Consider the following 22518-nt stretch of genomic DNA (forward strand, 5'->3'; position numbering starts at 1 on the left):
GTAAATGATTGCAAAGACTTTTGTTATCCATCTAGTCTGCCCAACAGTCACATTCATTCTTAAGGCAATGTTGAAGCAAAAAACCCAGCAATTCATTTTACTTACTAAGTTCCAGACTACAAAACCTTCAAGAAAGAAACAAAAACCCTACTCTTCAAAAAATACATAAAACCAATATAACACAACCAGACATGTCCCAAGCTCCACTTACAATACTACCCACTCCTTAGCAAATTAGAAAATGTTCACACTTTTCCTTATGTACTTCCTAATATCATAACAGTTCTTGTGTAATCCGCCACAAACCGCAAGGTAATGGCGAAATAGAAATCACTAATGTAATGTATAAGATGTCTTCCCCTCCCCCTCAAGATAGGTAAGACCTGCATGTGGTATAAAATATGCATAATTGCTCCTGATCTATCTTGCTGCATATGGGATTGAGACTGTAGAAATCTGTCCGACATCAGCTACACTACTCTACACTGTTCCACTGTTGGAGTTGCCTTCAAAGCCAACTTCAGCCCCTCCTGATCTGTCTTGCCATATATGGGACACAGACCGTAGAAGTCCATCCGGCATCATCTTTAGTTCCCTGCTGCTGGGGCTTCCATTTAAGCACTACTCCTGTGCATCATAAATGAAATTATAGTTTTTGATTTGTCGAGTTTTGTGTCAATACTATCCTCTTTTTATTTAGGGATCCTTTGGGTCTATCTCACACATTTTTGAACTCCATCACTATTTTTGCCTTCACCACTTCCACAAAGAGGACATTCCAGGCAACCACCTCCCTCTTTGTGAAGAAGTATTTCCTGACATTGCTCCTAAGTCTACTACCCTACAACCTCATATTATGTCATCTAGTTTTACCACTGCTCTGTCTCTGGATAGGTTGGTTTTTTGTAAATTAATACCCTTCAAGTATTTAAATGTCTTTATCGTATCTCCTCTATACCTTCTTTCCTCCAAGGTATACATATTCAAGAATCAAACTAAATCTTGGAGAAATCTCTTTCAGGCTACAGTTACTAAATGGGAGCAGGACTTGGGACAATAATACACTGCTGAAGATCTTTTTCAGAGTCAATTTTGGGTGGACATGATTTGGTAGAATCTGTACAGGTGCAGACTGTGGATCTGATCACCAACTCCTTGAAGCCAAAGTCAGGGTCAGACTAAGCACGATCAAGCATCCAGACATGCAGAGGAAGTTTGATGTCAGTGAGATCCTTGTGCAGTATGCAACTGAAGTGAGTAACAGGTTCAACCTGCTCAGGCAGGAAGGAGGGGCCCAGATGAATTGTGGGCAGAGATCAAAGGAATTATCACTGAAACTACTCAAAAGCATGTGCCATACAAGAAGCCAATACGTGGTAGGAGCTGGTTAACTGCAACCAACCTCCTAATCACTAATAAGAGGAGAGAGACAATACACTGAGGAATTATACATCAGCACCAGCACTGACTTCCCTGAAGAGCTTGCAGGTTAAGAGGAAGCAGAACTAGACCTATTAGAAAGTGAGGTAGATTAGGTGCTGAGACAGCTGCCAAACAAACCACCTGGCATTGAGGGAATCCCTGCAGAGCTGCTCAAACCAGTCCCAAGAGTCAAACTGATAGCACTATGCCAGAAGATCTAGAGGACCTGCACATGGCCAAAGGACTGGAAAAAATCAGTTTTTATCCCACTGCTGAAGAAAGGCAACACCAGGGACTGTACCAACTATAGAACAATCACCCTGATCCCCCACATCAGCAAGGTGCTTCTAAAGATCATCTAGAAGCGCTTGGGCAACATCCTTGATCAAGAACTTTCTGATGCTCAAGCTGGATTGGTAAGGGCAGAAGGACCCATGATCACATCACAGAATAGGTAAGGGAGTACCAGAAGAAGCTCTACTTGTGCTTCATTGATTATATCCAGACTTTTGACTGTGTTAAGCATGACAAGCTTTGGGAAGCACTAAGTGAGGTAGAAGTACCAGCACACCTGATCAGGTTAATCAGATTGCTCTACTATGATCAAGAAGCTACAGTGTGAACCAAGTATGGAAATACTTCTGGAAATACAGAACCAAGTATGAAAATACTTCTGGAAATACAGAATAGAAACACAGAAAATGACGGCAGAAAAAAGGGCCACGGCCCATCCAGTCTGCCCACACTAATGACCCACCCCCTAACTTCCTCGATGAAGAGATCCCACATGCCAATCCCATCTTTTCTTAAAATCTGGCACGCTGCTGGCCTGCTTACCTGTAGTGGAAGATTATTCCAGTGATCAACCACCCTTTCGGTGAAGAAATATTTTCTGGTGTCGCCTTGAAATTTCCCTCCCCAGATTTTCAACGGATGCCCTCTTGTTGCCGTGGGTCCTTTAAGAAAAAAGAGATCTTTTTCCACCTTGATACGGCCCGTGACATATTTGAACATCTCTATCATGTCTCCCCTCTCTCTGCGTCTTTTTGATAATGTGGCCTCCAGAATTGCACACAATATTCCAGATGAGGTCTCACCATGGATCTGTACAATGGCATTATGACCTCGGGCTTATGGCTGACGAAGCTTCTACAGATACAACCCATGATTTGTCTGGCCTTGGATGAAGCTTTCTCCACTTGATTGGCAGTCTTCATGTCTTTGCTAATGATCACCCCCAAGTTACGTTCTGCTACAGTCCTTGCTAGGATCTCACTATTTAGGGTGTAAGTCCTGCATGGATTTTTGCCGCCAAGGTGCATAACCGAGATCAAAATGACAAGACAAGGAAGTATCCTTTATCCTTTTCTTTTCAACCTCTATGAAGAAGTAATCATGAGGAAGCTGGACTTGGATTATTTGAGTGTTAAGGTAAAAATAGGCAGAAGAACCATCAGCAATTTGAGATACGCAGATGATACTACCCTGCTGTCAAAGAGTGAGAAGGACCTCAAGAAGTTGATCCTGAAGCTGAAAGAAGAAAGCGAGAAGATGGGAAGTTACCTGAACATCAAGAATACCAAAATCATGAAAGTCTACATAAAGAAAGTTCACATAAAGATAACAATGAAGAAATAAAAGTGGTTGACAGCTTAATTTTCCTTGGGTCCCTCTTTGATCGCAGTTGCGGTTTGACAGCAGAGATAAAGTGTCAATTAGCACTGGGGCGTGAAGCCATGGTGAGCATGGATCAAATATGGAAGTGCAAGGACATCTCAATTACTATCAAACTGATCACTGCCATTGTGTTCCCAATCAAGACATATGACAGAGAGATTTGAATACTCATGAAAGCAGATAGAAGAAAAATCGATGCCTTCAAGCTGTGGTGCTGGAGAAGACTTCTATGAATCCCATGAACAGCTAGGATCACCAACAAAAATGTTCTTATTCATATAAACCCAGAGTTTTCCCTGGAAGGCAAGATTACCAGACAGAAACTGACCTATTTTGGACATGTGATGAGGGAGAATTCACTAGAAAAAGAGATGCTAATCGAAATGGTCAGGTATAAAAGGAAGCAGGGGAGACCAAAGGCCCATTGTTGGATACCATTAAGAATGACACAGGAATGAACATCAAAATTGAAAGAAACCATGGAAAATAGGGATCGACTTGGCAAATGAGGTTCAACGTGGATAAGTGTAAAGTGATGCATGTCGGTAACAAAAATCTCATGCACGAATACAGGATGTCCGGTGCGGTACTTGGAGAGACCTCCCAGGAAAGAGACTTAGGAGTTCTGATTGACAAGTCGATGAAGCCGTCCGCGCAATGTGCGGTGGCGGCGAAAAGGGTGAACAGAATGCTATGAATGATAAAGAAGGTGATCACGAACAGATCGGAGAAGGTTATCATGCTGCTGTACCAGGTCATGGTGCACTCTCACATGGAGTACTGTGTCCAGCACTGGTCGCTGTACATGAAGAAGGACATGGTACTACTCGAAAGGGTCCAGAGAAGAGCGACTAAAATGGTTAAAAGGCTGGAGGAGTTGCCATACAGTGAGAGAGTGGAGAAACTGGGCCTCTTCTCCCTTGAAAAGAGGAGACAGAGGGGACATGATCGAAACATTCAAGATACTGAAGGGAATAGACTTAGTAGATAAAGACAGATTGTTCACCATCTCCAAGGTAGGGAGAACGAGAGGGCACTCCCTAAAGCTGAAAGGGGATAGATTCCGTACAAACGTAAGGAAGTTCTTTTTCACCCAGAGAGTGGTAGACAACTGGAACGCTCTTCCGGAGTCTGTTATAGGGAAAACACCACCCAGGGATTCAAGACAAAGTTGGACAAATTCCTGCTGAACTGGAACTTACGTAGGTAAGGCTGGACTCATTTAGAGCACTGGTCTTTGACCTAAGAGCCGCCGTGTGAACCGACTCCTGGGCAAGATGGACCACTGGTCTGACCCAGCAGTGGCAATTCTTATGTTCTTATGTAAAATTTGAATAAAAAAATAAAATAAAAAAAGGAAAATGTTTTTGCAAATCGAAACATCTCTTCAACACTTTATTTACTATGTCAAAATAACAAATTTACCTAGGGTTTTATTTGATGTGCTTATTTATGCAAAAAGTATAGATAACATAACATAACAATCAGCTTATATACCGCAGGACCGTGAAGTTCTATGTGGTTAACAAAAGTTTACTAAAAAGATATACAGTTGAATAGAATCAAGATTTAATGACCAGATAATTAACATAAGAACATAAGCAATGCCTCTGCTGGGGCAGACCTGAGGTCCATCGTGCCCAGCAGTCCGCTCTCGTGGCGGCCCAACAAGTCCTGGAACTGTGTAGTAATCCTCTATCTATACCCCTCTATCCCCTTCTCCAGCAAGAAATTGTCCAATCCTTTCTTAAACCCCGTTACCGTTCTCTGCCCTATTACATCCTCTGGAAGCGCATTCCAGGTGTCCACCACACGTTGGGTAAAGAAGTACTTCTTAGCATTCGTTTTGAATCTGTCCCCTTTCAACTTTTCCGAATGCCCTCTTGTTCTTTTATTTTTTTGAAAGTTTGAAGAATCTGTCTCTCTCCACTTTCTCTATGCCCTTCATGATCTTGTAAGTTTCTATCATATCCCCTCTAAGTCTCCTCTTCTCCAGAGAAAAGAGACCCAATTTCTCCAATCTCTCAGCGTATGAAAGGTTTTCCATACCTTTTATCAGACGTGTTGCTCTCTTCTGAACCCTTTCGAGTAACGCCATATCCTTCTTAAGGTACACCGACCAAAATTGGACGCAGTACTCCAGATGCGGACGCACCATCGCCCGATAAAACGGCAGGATAACTTCTTTCGTTCTGGTCGCAATACCCTTCTTGATTATACCAAGCATTCTATTCGCTCTCTTAGCGGCTGCTGCGCACTGTGCCGTTGGCTTCATTGTCATGTCCACCATTACCCCAAGTAACTTTCTGTGTACTCTCATTCAATAATATCCCTCCCATCATATAGTTGTACCTCAAGTTTCTGCTTCCCATATGTAATACTTTACATTTCTCAACGTTGAACTTCATCTGCCACCTCGTTGCCCATTCCCCTAGCTTGTTCAAGTCCCTTTGCAATTCTTCGCAGTCCTCTATACAAAACAAGTTACTGAAACTTTAATATCCATGTGTATGCAAATTAATTACCCATGTATTTGGAGAACAAATATGTTTTTCAATTTCTCCTAAATTCTTCATAGGAATTAGAGGACATTATCAGATGTTCCAAATCCTTACCCCATAAAACCGCCTGATATGACAAAAGGTGTTGATGGTATTTTTTAAGTTGAAAACCTTTAACAGGCGGAAAGACAAAATTCAAATGTGAACTTCTCCTGTGTTTATTAGTTGCAAAGAAAAAGAGGTCAACTAGATATTTGGGAATAAGACCAAACAGAGCCTTACAACAAAAGCAACCAAATTTGAACTTCACATGGGCTTCCATTGGAAGCCAATGCAACTTACGATAAGACGGTGTTATATGATTGTATTTCTTTAACCCACAAATTAACCTAACCGCCGCATTCTGAACCATCTGTAGTCACTGCATATTTTGCTAAGATATTCCTAAATAGGCAATATTACATTAATCAAGCTGACTGATCATGAGAGATTGTACCAAAATTCTAAATGACAATACATCAAAATATGCCCTATAGACAGTTATTACTGTTGTATTTCTATCATTCTTAAAATATTCATCTGGATATTTTTTTCTAGCCACGTAATGGAAGGAGAGCTGCAGGTTTCCACCAATGAGGTATTCATTTCATATTTTTTTCATACTTTCTGTGTTAGATTCAACCATAGATACAACACATACACATAACTATGCAGGTATTTCTTCTCTGCATGCAGGATCAGATAATAATAATATAACATAGAACACTTGTTATCACATGCTAAACAAAGTGACCATGCCAACACTGGATGCATTAGATTCCTTTTTAAACATACAAACAATTCCACAATGAAGGAGACAAAGACTAATGGAGTAAGCAAAGATGAATTTATTGGATAATTCGAGATGACTCAACATGATTCATGTTGCTGCCGAAGGCCTGCATTAGGAGTCTAAAAACATTAAAAACAAATGTATATTTACATTCCGATTAGATCTAATGAGCTAAAATAAAAAAATAAAAAATGGCGCAGCAAGACCCGGAAACCTGCAACAAGCACAATGCCAGCTGCGGAAACCCTGAGAGAACATGAGCCACATTGTATCCAAAGTCTTGCACTGTTCTTAGTCTCACAAAAACATCACAGGATATCAGGCAATGCACAGATCATACTCTGAGAGATAGATGCATGGATCGGGTCTTCTTCATCCTATGTACTTAATGGAGCCCCTGCCATCTGGGTTTTTGCCAGATACTTGTGATCTGGATTGGCCACTGTTGGAAAGAGGATAGTGGGCTAGATCAGTGTTTCTCAACTTCTTCAAGCCAAGTACCCCATAAGTCTAACAAATATCAACTGAGTTCCCCCAACCACTACTGACTGCCCAAGCTCCGCCCCAGACCTGCCCAAGCTCCGTCCCAGACCCACTCAAGTTCTGCCCCAGACCCCACCCCCATTACTAATTATAATGCAAATTCTTCCATTCATTTTTCATATACACATAGAGGGGCATAATCAAAACTTTAAAATGTCTAAATCCCTGCCTAAGTCGGCACTTGGATGTCCTAATAGCATGGATGTCCAAGTGCCAATAATCAAAACAAACTTTCTGGACATTCAGCAGCACTTCTAAGCTGCTGTGCATCCAGAGCTCAAAATGGCATGTTGGGAGGTGTATTATAGGCAGGAAACAGGCGGGTTTCCACCTGGACATCCTGAAGCAATAATCAAAGCTTTTCCAGGACATGCTAGGCAGGACTTATATGCCGGGACTTAGACCAAAGTTAAACAGGTCTAAGTGCCCCATAGGTGACAAAGCTGACAAGATGACCACTGGAGGGTTTATGGCATGACCCCCCTTACTCCCCCAGTAATCACAACCCCCTCCCACCACCCAGAGACAGGGGGAAAAACAGCACATTGAGGTCTTGCCATCAGCTGATTGGGGCAGAGAAATCCCCATCAGCTGAGTAGGTTTGGGGATTCCTGCCAGCTCAGCTGAAGGTGATTCCCCTGCCAGGATCAACTGCAGCCTTAGGCCCAACCCCCCCCCCCCCCAACATCCCTCCTCCCACATCCCACAACATTCCTGGACTCCCCCATCACCCGACACCCCTGACATCAGGCAACACCCCCAATACCACCTGACATGAGGCAACACCCCCTCACATCACCTGACACGAGGCAACACCGTCCCCCACGTCACCCGACACCCATGTACCTTCCGATGCAAAATCGGCATGAGAGAAGCCCACTTCTTCCTGCCTACATGGTCACGTATTGCAACTGATGGGCCTTCTACCTCCCAGTGCATCTTGGGATGCAGTGGGAAGGGCCTAAGGCCCTGATTGGCTCAAAATGGTATATAGTGTTGAGAACTTTTAGGCTAGATGGACCAGTGGTCTGACTATTCTCATGTTCCATAGTTGCACTGGCTTTACCTTCTGCCAGCCCACTTAGCCAAATATTTATATTGCTTTGCAGAAAAAGGTAAATTTTGTGACTCTGGAGAATTATGGGCAAATTTTGCATTGTAAGATGAACATCTAATCTAGGGGAGACCAATAGTAATTTCAGCTCTCTGATAAAATAAAACAAGTAGTCTATAAAAATATTTTATCTGTCTGAACAAACTTTATGGATTTATATCATCATCTAACATCAAGATTTTTTTATTTAAGGTTTTTGATTCTTTTGCCTAGAAGCAATTCTGTGGGCATGCAGATTGATCCATTTTACCTGGAAGCAAGGATGTAGGAAAACAGATTAAATGGACTCATTTTCTGTTATATATGATCCTTCCAATGTGTACAGTTCTTAAGTTTATTCTAGAATGTAAATGTTTGAAAATTAGTTGCTGTTTTTGGTTGCAAATGTTTCATTTCTTGGATATATTAAAAGTATATTAAAATTATTTAAATGTTTCCTTCTGGTATAATTACAACTGTAAGTAATAAAATTATAAGCTCTATAAATGCAGAATACATTATCTCTGACAGTATCACTGTATATAACTTTCTGTTGTAAATAAGGACATCTATCATAGTATATTTAAATAATAATACTTTGAAGGGAAATTTTCAAATACTCTATATAGTTGCAAAGTGCATGGGTAATTTTTGGACACAAACTTCCAGCATATTTTCACATTGGCTAGCATAAATTACATGTGCTAAAAGTTTACTTAATACTTAATACTTGCTATTTACTTAATACTTGTTTACTTAATACTTGCTATTAATAGAAACAGTGAAAGGAGGAAAAATAGTGGGCATACTTTTCAAAATCTCAAGTATGCAAGCTTATTTTCCTTCAAGTAAACAACCCTTTCCACTGTCCTAGGACTATCCCCCTGTTTTACTAAGGTGCACTAAGCGTTTTAGCATGTGCTAAATATACGCACGTGCTAACCGCTAACATGCCCATAGACTAACATGCACGCGTTAGCGTTTAGTGCATGGTTAGCGTGCACTAAATCGCTTAGCACACCTTTGTAAAAAGAGTCCTATGTCTTTTATACTTGGCTAAAACTGGTCTAAATACCTATGTGGACAGGCTACAAACATGCCCCTAAGTTCTGAAATATATCCCTAAGTTCTTAATCTATCTCAGAGGAGATCAAGCAAGAAATCTAACACAAAAATGTGGTTAATAATCAAGGCCTTGAGGAGCATTTGACCGCTTACTGAAATTGGTAAGCTGACAGCCAAAGTTTCCTTGAATTACCAGTGACTGGCCATTTTATTGGGATAATGACATCATCAATTAATTAATTATTAAACATATATAGTTGGTATATCTTCCAATTACAAGCCATTTACAAATTGCATACTTCAACAATATTCTATTGGTTCTATTCAAGTCACATGGTTTCCTGTTAATTATACTTCATTTGTACTTTTCCTTAGAACAATGACTTAACTCATCACATGCTATTGGTTTCACCTGTTCACAATAGAAGGAAGTGAACAACATGCTCACTGAGATCATACTGACCTTGCAGACATGAACTATTCTATTGCAAATATCTAGTTTACAGAAACTTTCTCATTTGCTAGACAATACACTTCTGTAGGCTACAATCACATGGTTATAGTCACATGATTTCCCCTAACTCTATAAGCGACAAATATGTTAGTGTGACTTTTAGCTTAATTTCGGGAACTGTAATGTTATGGCTCCAGAATCTTGTTCCAGACATTAAACCAAAATATTGTTCCATTAAGAAAAATATGTACTCTGCATGCTATTTATACTATGCTGTGTCACAAGTTTCTGAAGCATTTCTACTATTCAGCTACATCTTTTTATATAATATTAGTGTCTTATAAGGTCTTAACTAAAATTGTATCTAATACATATTGGTTATGCCCCCCCCCCTTATATCCTGCATAATACAATTATCACAATCAATATGAAGCATACGGAGGCTAAATTGTCAGATAGGTCATTTTACCTAGGTCAACTAGTATTTAAAATTAGTTATTATCTTTAATGTTATTTTTAATGACTGTGTAAGATACTCATTGACAGTTTCAGGCATTCCTCAAACAATTTCCTAATCAAAGTAAGTGTATTGATTGTAAACTTTATATCAAGCATTTTACTGACTACTAAGGGACCCTTTTCTAAAGCTGTGGTAGCAATACTGTTGCGGTAAATGCATCAAAGCCCATTCAATTCCTATGGGCTTTGGTGCATTTGCTGCAGCAGCATTGCTACTATGGCTTTAGAAAAGGGGCCCTATGTGGATCATCCAGTACAATAAATCTTCTGCTTTATTCAATTACAGCATCAAAACATGTGAATCTAGATCAGGGGTGGGCAACTATGGTCCTTGAGAGCCACAACTCAGTAAAGTTTTTATGATTTTCTTAGTGAATATGTGTGAGATTGATTTGATATACTGCTTCCATTATAGATATCCCCACAATCCAACTAGAATTCTTAGATCTTCTTCCCAAAACCTCCTGTTCATGCCTACTCTTAAGACATTTGGCACTCGCTGTACAACCTGTTTTGCTATTATCGCCCCTCATAATTGGAATACCTTGCCCACTTACATTAGGGAAGAAGTTAACTTAGATAAATTTAAAGGATTGCTAAAAAGTTTCTATACAGAGATGCCTTTGAACATTGATACGTCTTATCTTAATATTAGTTTCTCTGCTCTCAACTGAAATAGATAGTATGAACTTTACCCTTCCTTTCCTATTGTGTAACCCTTTTATGTTCTTTTACTTTATCTTATTGTAGTTTACTTTTACCCTTTTGTGCCATGTCTTGTCTTTATGCATTTTTAATTATATGTATCCCATGATTTTATTGTATTTTGCATAATCCCTTAGTATTACGATAAGTGATACATCAAATTATTATTAAACTTGAAACTTTCATATTCACAGGGGAAATCTTGAAACCCTAACTGGGTGACCCTCAAGGACTGTAGTTGCCTACCCCATTCTACCTGAAGAAAGTGCAGGAAACAGTGCATTGAGCATAAGTACTTGACTTGCTGAGTGTAGGTTCGCAACCCACAGTTCTCATTTGAGAACAGCTGGTAACTTTCAGTTGTATCCACTGTTATAGGAATGTGAGTCTTGTAATTTTTCTTTCTAATTCATTTATGAATAAGTGGTTAATGTGATGAAGACATCCCACCTCTCAGATTATATGAACTCTCTTCTAATATCCTTTGAAATAAATCTATGTGACACTGTTGAATTGGCTCCAGGCCACTTCTTGCTACTGTATTAACCTTTTGTTATTGACTGGGGATTCTTTTACTGTACTAAGCCAGCCATGGTAGAAAGAAGCCTTAGTTTGCCCTTAGGCAGGATTTTCCCACCTGCTAAGATCATATTTACCACAGCAATAAAGTGGCTGATTTTTCATTTTTTTCAATGAATAGCCCTTAGTGCATGGCCATGAAAAAAATTAAATTAGGGCGCTAGCACTTACAGACACATGGGAGTAAATTCTATAAATGGCATCCCAATTGTAGGCAGTGTTAGGCATCCTACTGCTGTCTAATCAGCCAATCAGGACACACTTAAAAATAAAAAAAAACACCTAAAGGCGGGTAGTTTACATTGTAGGCGTCTTCATGAGCCTAGGGAGGCACCTAGGGCCGCCTAAACTTGCCCAAGGCTAGGTGTGGGTGTGGCTTCGCCCGGAAGTGGCCTTTGGCAAGCTTAGGCGGCCCTGGGCATCTCCTTAGGGCTACAAAAGGTGCCTAAAATGTAGGCCAGCAAAATGCTGGCTTACATTTCAAATAGACACAGCCGCTGAACTGATTGCAGCAAGGGAATCTCCCTGCCGCAATCAGTTTAGCGACTGAAGCAGTAAAACCATCCATCCCCCCTGCAAAGATGACCAGCAGGAGTGATGCCCACTCCCTCCTGCTGGAACCCTTGAAGCCCCCCCCTGAATGTTTGCGGTAGGAGGAGTGACAAATTCCTCTTGCCGCCACCAACCTGATGCATCCCCCAGCAGGAGGGATGCCCACTCCCTCCTAACAGAAACCCCCCACCCCCGAGACATCTAGAGGAATGCCCTCTCCCTTCTGCCAGAAACCCCACCCCCCTGAGACATCCCCGGCAAGATGGATGCCCCCTAAGATCATCAGCAGGAGGAATGCCCAGTCCCTTCTGCCAGAACCCCGCACCCCCCCAAAGATCATCAGCAGAAGAGTGCTTAGTCCCTCCTCTGGAACCCCCCCACCCCCCCGAGATATCCCCCGGCACCCTCCAAGCCCACCCAGACCCCACCAGTACCTTTTTCATTGGCTGGCCAGAGGGATGCTTACTCCTTTCAGTTTACTCCCACCCACAGGAGGGGCCTAAGGCTACTGGGCCAATTCCGGTTGGCCCAGGTGCCTCAGGCCCCACCTGTGGGCGGGGTTTGAGGCGCCTGGGCCAATCAGGCCCTAAGGCCAGCCATTCGTGGGATGCAAGATGGATGGGCTTGGAATACGGCCATCCAGACATCTTTTACGGGGAGGGGGATTGAGGTGGGGGGTTCTTGCGGGTCGGCGGGGGGGGGGGCGATTGTGGGAGGGGGGTGCGTCGAGGGCAGGATGGCCTGGGATCCCTCCTGCCCATATCTTAGTGGGGGTGGGGGGTAGGGGATTCGCCTGGGCAGGAGGGGTTGGGCTCCCTCCTGCCCCATCATAGTTGAGGAGTGGGGGTTCCCCCGGGCAGGAGGGCTTGGGCTCCCTCCTGCCCGGATCGAGTCATGGGGGAGGGCTGATCACTGCAGGAGATGGCTCATCTCTCCTGCCGTGATGGTGATCTCCCACCCCCCTCCGAACCGCGGCACTTCAGGGTGAGGATCATGGGCAGGGGAGATGACCATCGCGGCAGGAGAGATGAGCCATCTCTCCTGCAGCGATAGTTGCAGTAGGCGGTAGGCAGGTTGCTGGGGCCACTGAGCTGCAGGGATCAGCTCAGCAGCCCATTTTTCAGCACTTATACCTGTTTTACTTGGTCTAAGTCAAAACGTATAAGTGCCGACTAGTCAACTTCCTAAACTTTTGGTTATACCTGCTGTACGCCTATGTCTAGGTCAGCCCACCGCCCGCCCTTTCCCTTCCTCTAAAAATGCTTCTTTTCGCTCTATGCATTTAGAGGCAGGGGAAAGGCCTAAGATGGTTTTAGATATGTCTAAAACCAGCTTTGATTATGGATACTTGGGCGATCATGCTTTTTGATCATCCAAGTACCCATTTAGGCCACTTTTTAGACTTTTAAAATTTTTTTTATTATGAGCCTCATAGGGTATAAGTCCAATTTTAGCAATCCAGAAGCATGGATTGTTTACTATATAAATTCCTGCATATACCTGGCAGCACTACACAAATGAGTGTAATTAAAATAAATTATGTGCAGTTACTTGACTTGTAACTTTTAGAATAACAATTAGGATCAATAATTATGGTAACACTCTTAGTACTGTAGTATAAATAGATAACAGAGCTGTATAAGATCATGCTGCCATCTAGTGACTATCCAATTCCACACTGTCACTTCTGCTTATGTATTTACAGAGCCTTGGAAAAAGTTGTTTGCTCGTTTTTTTGTTTTTTTTTAAAGACTCATAAACGACTGGTAACGAGACCCCTCGGTTAAATAAGTTCCTTTGAACAGTATTAAATATATATTTTCAAAAAACATTTCCTATTTTCACTGCAGATAACAGACAAAAACCTTTCCTGCAACTGTTCAGAAGAGTATTTATTCCACCTGCTGTCATGGTTTGTGAATATAATGCTTGTTTCAAAGCCACATATGCATTGCACAGGTAGACAGTACATAGCAAACTGAGCTGGAGTGGAGAAGCTGTCAGGCAGCATGTTGGTCAGAGGACAATCAAGTCAGAAATGGTAGGAGAGAAAGGCACAATCTGAATCTCAGAAGAAATATGGAGAGGCAATATCCACTTATCATTTTTGATGAACCCCTTCCACTAGTAATATAAGGTAAGACCTCTCATTAAAATCAATTATGGCAAACACAACGGGTTGAAAGTGGCAGAAATCTAAACAAACTTCAGTACTTAACTTATTTTTTAATTGAAATTTTTCATTAATAATCAAGCATCCACTTGTACAGCAAAGTAAAGTATTTAACAAAAACAAAAGGATTATAAAACACAGTTACTTACTGTAACAGGTGTTATCCAGGGACAGCAGGCAGATATTCTCACATGTGGGTGATGTCAGCAATAGAGCCTGGTATGGACAGTGAAAAGTGTAATATCACTTTAAGCTTTTGCAAGTTTTTAGACTGCCTGCACCGTGCATGTGCGAGTGCCTTCCTACCTGATGCTAGCTCATGAGGTCATCAATTCTATACCCAAGTGAAGAATCCAACTAGGGGAGGTGGGCAGGTTGTGAGAATATCTGCCTGCTGTCCCTGGATAACACCCGTTACGGTAAGTATCTGTGCTTTATCCTTAGACAAGCAAGCAGCATATTCTCAGATGCAGGACTCTCTAGCTTTAATAAAAAGGATGGATGGAGAGTTGGGTTCCAAGAATTCAGAAAAATTCTAGTTGCCTCACAAAAACCTAGACCTAATGTCTAATATGAGAGCTTGGGGGCAAGGTAAGGAACATAATAGAAAAAAATGAATAGAGGAACTCCATGCTCTACCAGAGGTAAAAGGAGGATTCCAAGAAAACCTATTTGCTTGGAGGCTAAGAAAATAATAATAACAGTTTATATAAGAACATAAGCAATGCCTCTGCTGGGTCAGACCTGAGGTCCATCGTGCCCAGTAGTCCGCTCACTCGGCAGCCCAACAGGTCCTGGACCTGTGCAGTAATCCTCTATCTATACCCCTCTATCCCCTTTTCCAGCAGGAAATTGTCCAATCCTTTATTGAACCCCAGTACTGTAATCTGCCCTATTACGCCCTCTGGAAGCGCATTCTAGGTGTCCACCACACGCTGGGTAAAGAACTTCCTAGCATTCGTTTTGAATCTGTCCCCTTTCAACTTTTCCGAATGCCCTCTTGTTCTTTTATTTTTCAAAAGTTTGAAGAACCTGTCCCTCTCTACTCTCTCTATGCCCTTCATGATCTTGTAAGTCTCTATCATATCCTCTCTAAGTCTCCTCTTCTCCAGGGAAAAGAGTCCCAGTTTTCCCAATCTTTCCAGTTTTCCAAACCTTTTATCAGACGTGCCGCTCTCCTCTGAACCCTCTCGAGTATCGCCATATCTTTCTTAAGGTACGGTGACCAATATTGGATGCAGTACTCCAGATGCGGACGCACCATCGCCTGATACAACGGCAGGATAACTTATTTCATTCTGGTTGTAATACCCTTCTTGATTATGCCTAGCATTCTGTTTGCCTTCTTAGCGGCCGCTGCACACTGTGCCGTCGGCTTCATTGTCATGTCCACCATTACCCCCAAGTCCCTTTCTTGGTTACTCTCATTCTATAACATCCCTTCCATCGTATAGTTGTACCTCGGGTTTCTTTTTCCCACATGTAATATTTTGCATTTCTCAACGTTGAACTTCATCTGCCATCTCATCGCCCATTTCCCTAGTTTGTTCAAGTCCTTTTACAATTCTTCGCAGTCCTCTTTAGTCCAAGCTCCACTAAATAGTTTGGTGTCATCCGCAAATTTTATATCTCATACTTTGTCCCCGTTTTTAGATCGTTTATGAATATATTAAATAGCAGCGGCCCGAGCACCGAGCCCTGCGGGACCTCATTCGTGACCCTCCTCCAGTCCAAGTAGTGGCCCTTCACTCCTACCCTCTGTTTCCTACCCGCCAACCAGTTTCTGATCCATCTATGTACGTCTCCTTCCACCCCATGGTTCTTCAGTTTCCGGAGTAGGCGTTAATGGGGTACCTTGTCAAAGGCTTTTTGGAAATCTAGATATATGATGTCTATGGGGTCTCCTTTGTCCATCCATTTATTAATTCCTTCAAAGAAGTGCAATAAGTTCGTTATTGCACGATCTCCCCTTGCAAAAACCATGTTGGCTGGTTATCAGAAGTTCATTTCTTTCAAAATGTTCATCAATGTTTTCTTTTATCAGTGCTTGCAGAAGCCATGTTGGTTTATTTTCATAAGTTTATTCCTTTCTAGATGCTTCTCGATGGTATCTTTTATCAGTGCTTCCGCCATTTTCCCCGGAACCGAGGTCAGACTGGTCTGTAGTTTCCCGAGTCACCTCTTGATCCCTTTTTAAAGATGGGCGTAACGTTGGCTATCTTCCAGTCCTCCGGGATCACGCCTGTTTTTAGGGATAGATTGCAAATTTGCTGCAGTAGTTCCGCTATCTCCTCCTATAATTCCTTCAGAACCCTTGGATGGATTCCGTCCGGACCCAGGGATTTGTCAGTTTTTAGTTTTTCTATCTGCCTGCGTACATCTTCAAGGCTCACTTCCATGGATGTTAATTTTTCTGCTTGATTTCCACTGAAGAATTGCTCAGGTTCCGGTATGTTGGATGTGTCTTCGTTTGTAAATACAGATGAAAAGAACATGTTAAGTCTTTCTGCCACTTCTTTCTCCTCCTTCACCACTCCCTTCCTGTCTCCGTCGTCCAGCGGTCCCACTTCCTCCCTAGCCGGTTGCTTCCCTTTAACATATCTAAAGAACGGTTTAAAATTTCATGCTTCCCTGGCTAGCCTCTCTTCATACTCTCTTTTGGCTTTTCGAACCACTCGGTGCCATTCTTTTTGATACTTCCTGTGCTCTTTCCAGTTCCCCTCAGTTTTGTCCTTTTTCCATTTCCTGAATGAATTTTTCTTATTGCCTATCGCTTCCTTCACTATTTTAGCTATCCACACTGGGTCTTTTGTTCGACTCTTTTTGCACCCCTTTCTGAATCTGGGGATATACAGATTTTGTGCCTCGCTCACCATGTTCTTGAGAAAAGACCAGGCATGTTCTATCGTTTGCCATTTTTTGGAAGTGTTCCTAAGTTTTTACCTTACCATTTCCCTCATTGCTTCATAGTTTCCTTTCCTGAAGTTGAAAGTTGTCGCTATGGTTCTCTTTCCTTTCAGTATTCCTACCTCAACCTTGAACTTGATCATGTTATGATTGCTGTTTCCCAATGGTACCACTACCTCTACTTCCTTTGAAGGTCCCCTTAACCCATTTAGGATTAGATCCAGAGTGGCAATTCCTCTCGTTGGTTCTCTAACAAGCTGCTCCATGAAACAATCTTGTATAGCCTCCAGGAATTCTATCTCCCTAGCGCATTTTGAGCTTCCAAGACTCCAGTCTATTCCGGGGTAGTTGAAGTCTCCCATAATAACCATGTTACCGCTTTTGCATTCTCGCTTCATCTCGGCTTCCATTTCTTCATCGATATCTCCGGTTTGCCCAGGTGGACGATAGTATAGGCCCATCTTTATTTCAGGCCCTTTCCTTCCCGGTATTTTAACCCAAAGCGATTCCAGCTTGTTGGTTGTCTCTGCTGTGTCCATTTTTGTCGACTGTATGCTTTCTTTTATGTATAGGGCTATTCCACCTCCTTTCTGTCCTGACCTGTCCTGGCGATAGAGCTTGTATCCCGGCAGTGCTGTATCCCATTTGTTTTCTTCATTCCACCACGTTTCAGAGACTCCAATGATGTATATGTCCTCTGCATTGGCCATGGCTTCTAATTCCCCCATTTTGTTTCTTAGGCTCCTTGCATTAGTATATATGCAATTTAAATCCTGGTATTTTCTTTTCTTCATTTCCTTTCCCTGTGCTTCGGTCTTTAGTTTCTTCTCTTTTGTTACAATCCTTCTAACCTTTTGAGGACAGCAGCAGCAGAAGCGCGCGGCCATTTGCTTCAGGCCCCCTCACCCTCACCGGCAGACCACAGTGCCCAGAGACCATCAGAGGAGAGGCAGCGTGGGAGCTCTGCTCCGCCCCTCTCCCCGATCAGCGGGGGACCCGACTCTTGAGGACAGCAGCAGCAGAAGCGCGCGGCCATTTGCTTCAGGCTCCCTCACCGGCAGACTGCAGTACCCAGAGACCATCAGAGGAGAGACAGCGTGGGAGCTCTGCTCCGCCCCTCTCCCTGACCAGCGGGGAACCCGACTCTTGAGGACAGCAGTGCCAACGGCACGCTGACGAAAGTGCGTGACAAAGGCGCATGCGCGCCTTCGTGAAGCATCCGCAGGGAAGCCGGCGGGGATACCATCAGACTACCATCCTCCACACTACCACAAGCCAGGGATTGAACACTGAGGCAAGTTGCATTATTTACTTTGTTTTGGCCCTTGGCTATTCTGACAATTAAATTTACATTATTGCCAAGCTACCACGGTGTTTGTGGTTTTGTTTGATTCCAGTTCCTTTTTTGTAAATCCTGCAGGGTGACTCCAGTCCGGGTCACATGCCGGTGCACTTTTTGTGTGTAGCCACTGAGAGCGCTGCTGAGCCCCGGCCTAGGGCTGCAGTGTGGCTACAATACTCTGAATAGATCATAAAGAGCATCTGCTACATAGTCCACACTAGACATTAGAAATTGGTGATCCTATCCAGCAGCTGCCTCCGGATTATGGCGTAACTTGGAGTGGCAAGCGTGTGCGATGTGTGAAGCTTCTGCCTTTAACCCAAAGGCTGTGGCTTTGAATTGTCTCTTGAGAATAAAATCCAGCCTGTGGTCCTAGGTATCTTTCAATACTACTCTGCCTTCACTTGGTAACCTGCACTACTGGGGAATCTACCTTTGGTGGAGTAAATAGCTGGTTAAAGGCAGCATCCGATTAGGCCCTTCTGGGACTTCCCAGTGGTCTGTTAACATTTTAGTAATGTCCTGATGAGAAGGAAAGCATGTAGTCTGAGCCTTAGTGCTGCTCATGAGCAAGCACTAGGTAGCTGAGGTTTGCGGAATCTCTATCTTTAATCCCTTAATTATGGAGTCCCTACATGATTTAAACAGCCTGCATACCATTGGGTCATTTCTGAGATCCAGGACCTTCACCAGATCAGGATACCCCCCCCCCCCCCCATGATGCAGAATCACCTAATATAGAGTACCCATACTGGGAGAGTAAAGACATATTTACTGAATGTTCCTCATTCCAGTCCTCATCCGACTGGATCCTCATCTCTTCTGTATGACTTTGTTTGAATGGACTTGCACTCTTAGGGGGAGAGACCCCCAGCACCAGCATCATTGTGACTCCTGAGGTTTCCATGTGGCTGCTGTTAATCAAATATGCTTCATAATCATATTAATGAATTCTGGAGGAAAACTTTGTCCAGGTTGCCCAGGGAGTCCCTGTGGTCGCTCCTGTGTCTCTTTCTGGGGTTTCAGGTGCGTGGCTGTGCTTCACTGGGGATGAACTATTGCTTTTTCCTTGTTCTAACCAGGATTGTGACCTGGAATTTGAGTCACTGGGGAACTATAGGGGACTAAGCCAGATGCTCCCGCACCCCCCTCCCCTCACATGTCAAGCTGCATGTGGAACATCCATACAAATCTGGCATGAATTCAAAGCATCCTGGCCCGAGGTGTCCATCCCATCTGATTTTGAGCTAAATCGAAGTGTTTTGCGGTAGACAGAGGCTTTTATTTCCTAATTGGGAAATCCAAGATGGCCATCACAGCAGTTATTTTAGTACCAAAAACTGCCCATGGGAGCTACACAAGGTTAGGATTTAGCAATTTTAGGGGTAAGACCCTGGCTCTTGCCCCAGAACCCCCCAAAATACTTTTAAAGAACTCCCCTCCCCCCAATTTCAGTTCTAAGGCTGCCATGCAAGTGCTGGGAGCTGTTTGTGTTGAAGCTGCAGTTAGCTTACTAGGAGAACTTCTGCCTCAAACAAACCTGGAAACTGGACTGCCTGTTTCTTTGGACTGCTTCTCAGACCCATGACTGGTCTGAGACCTCAACCTCTACCAGGCCTCTTACGTAGAGTCTGAGGGAGGAAATACAGTCAGCCCCGATCCTGAAGAAAACTGCCACTCAGCCTGCTCTCAAGCCCTCTGCAGATAGAACATGAGGCAGTCTTGCTCCCAAACTGTTAGTGCAGGCTGGCCAAGTAAGTGCCCTGAGAAACAGGCTGCCCCCTTGGCTACAGACTTCTGACCTGAGATTCTGAGATCTCCTGCAGCCAGAGATTTCCTGGAACTGGGAGCCTATGCATCACTGAAAAGCCACACAATCAGATAGAAAAAAAAAAAAATCTATTTATTTAATTTGGTTTCTATCCCATTTTCCCCAAAGAACTCAGAATGGGTTACAGATTAAACATACATAATACACAGTTAACAGGTTACAATTTGCACTGGATTTATCCTAATTTGACACATACTAGGGATCTAATACCAATATACTTAGAGGGGCATAATCAAAAGATATGTCTAAGTCCAATTTGGACGTATGGCACTAGACACCCAAAGTCAGCAGGGGGAAAATGTCCATTTTCAAAAAAATATATTTAGAATTTTTTTTTTGAAAATCATCTATCTGGACATCCAGGCCATTGATCATCCAGACGTCTATCTTTATACCACATTTTTGATGAAGCAGTATAATTGGTTTAACACTGTTTTTTCCAGGGTCTTGAAGACAGGTCTAAAGTTGCCAGGCATATTAGGGTCGAGTGTTGGTTTTTTTTCAAGATTGGTCTGATGAATGCTGACTTCCAATTTGCGAGCACTATGCCTTTTTGTAGAGAGGTGTTTATGAGAGGAAGGCTTGACGGACAGAGTTCCAGGTTGGAGATGGAATAAAGGAAAAATAAACATGAACATAAGAGACAGGCTCCTATCATCTCACATTTAGAGAGACAAACTGAGGATTGGAGCACAGCACAGAGAGATGGGAGGTGGATAAAAAAATTCTCGCAGGAATAGATTGACTACCCAAAGGTTCAGGAATAATATGCCTATTGCATTAGAATTATCAATTGCTTATTCCCTTGATTCTAATCTAGTTTTATTAAACTGTACTCCAGTATGGACAATCTTGGGGCACTGTTGCATCTATCATAAACTCTTCAAAATCTGCTCTCATAAGTTGCTGATAGAAGACTTTCTTGGCTCTGGTGGGCAAATTTTGACCCTTGGTGATTATCTACATATTATTATGTGTCTTTGAGTAGTGTTGCATCCATCACCAAAGCAGCCAGTTTTTCAAATCATTGGAGGGGGGGGGGGGTGCTAAACCCAATGAAAATTATACCTCCTTTGACATTGTCAAGGAGTTTGTTCAATACTGGGTATGCTCAAACACCCACAGAACTGGCTCCTATGTCCATCCCATATGTTTATTGAGAGAAAAAGTGTGGTGGCCTGTTAGTCCACTCTTCAAGGTAATATGTAGAGCCACAGCCTCAGCACCCTGAGGTTATGGGTTCATATCCCATGCTGCTCCTTGTCACCCTGGGCAAGTCATTCAATCCCCCGTTTCCCCAGGTTCAAAAGAGTGTGAGCCCATCAGGGCAGATAGGAAAAAAATGAGTACCTGAATATAAACCACTTAGGCTAAAAGTGATATATACAGTAAATACATAAATAATACAAAAACATAAAGGAAAAAATAATTCATTTTTTTTGGACTATATTACATTACATTAATCCTCCTTTTAGAAAAGCATGGAAGAGGGTTTTAGCCGGCTGGCATGCTGAATGCTCCGTGCTGCTCCGATGCTCCTAGGAACTCTATGACCCTGGAAGCAGCACATTCGGTACCCTGCCAGCGCTAAAAAGAACCCACTCTTTCATGCTTTTGTAAAAAGTGTGTGTGTATGGGGGGGGGGGGGGGTAGTTCAATAAAAAAAGATACTGTATATTTTTTTTCATTTATGTTTTTGTTTTATTTCTACTTATGTTTATTACAAAGGCTGTTTGTATTAGACCAGTGTTCTTCAACCACCGATCCATGGACCGGTGCTGGTCCACAGAAATTTCCTGCCAGTCCACAGGGCCAGCATGTGCATCAGGCCCAAAACTGTGGTCTTTAACTGCCGGTCCACGGTGCAATCGATGCGTTGTTCATAAGATTATATTGTGTGTATATATGAATGGAAAAAAAATAGTGTTACAAATTAAGACTATGGGGGCAGGGTCTGGGGTGGAGATTGGGTAGAGATGGGCAGGGTCTGGCCCATGACTTAGCCCGATGCCAGTCCACAAAATAATTATTTTATTTCTGCCAGTCCTTAGGTGTAAAAAGGTTGAAGAACATTGTATTAGACTATGTTTATTTGAATAAAACTGCTGCATCCTCGAAAGGAAAAGTAATTATTTTAGCTAGAGTCTAAACTGTGATGAGTAATTACTTACTTACCTAGAATAACTTTAATTTCCACAAGGAAGTCTGGTACGTTTTCAACATTAATGTTTTAATCAACTTGAAATCATGATGTAGGTATGCATACGCGCGTGTATCTACCGCGCATTTTGCCGTTAAGGAAAACAAGCCTTGGGTCCGGCAC

General features: G+C 42.7%; 1 protein-coding gene and 1 long non-coding RNA gene across 7 annotated transcripts in view; one reads left to right on the plus strand and one right to left on the minus strand.

Annotated features, from left to right (window-relative positions):
- Positions 1 to 8514, plus strand: part of NMU (neuromedin U) — a 47736-nt gene extending 39222 nt beyond the window's left edge. For 4 of the 6 annotated variants that reach the window (XM_033945052.1, XM_033945026.1, XM_033945071.1 and 1 more), the window contains 2 exons: positions 6198 to 6237; positions 8282 to 8514. In XM_033945052.1, coding sequence (XP_033800943.1) covers positions 6198 to 6236 — 39 coding nt within the window. In that variant the 3' untranslated portion in view covers position 6237; positions 8282 to 8514. The remainder of the gene's footprint in view (positions 1 to 6197; positions 6238 to 8281) is intronic. The other 2 variants (XM_033945061.1, XM_033945035.1) reach the window with 1 other exon arrangement.
- Positions 6479 to 22508, minus strand: LOC117360767. The gene is made up of 3 exons (XR_004539510.1): positions 22371 to 22508; positions 8340 to 8428; positions 6479 to 6874 (listed from the first exon to the last, which is right to left on the minus strand). It is a non-coding gene; the product is annotated as an uncharacterized LOC117360767 (long non-coding RNA).
- Between the last annotated feature and the right edge of the window lie 10 nt (positions 22509 to 22518).

Source organism: Geotrypetes seraphini, chromosome 1, assembly GCF_902459505.1.
Source record: "Geotrypetes seraphini chromosome 1, aGeoSer1.1, whole genome shotgun sequence".
NCBI lineage: Eukaryota > Metazoa > Chordata > Amphibia > Gymnophiona > Dermophiidae > Geotrypetes > Geotrypetes seraphini.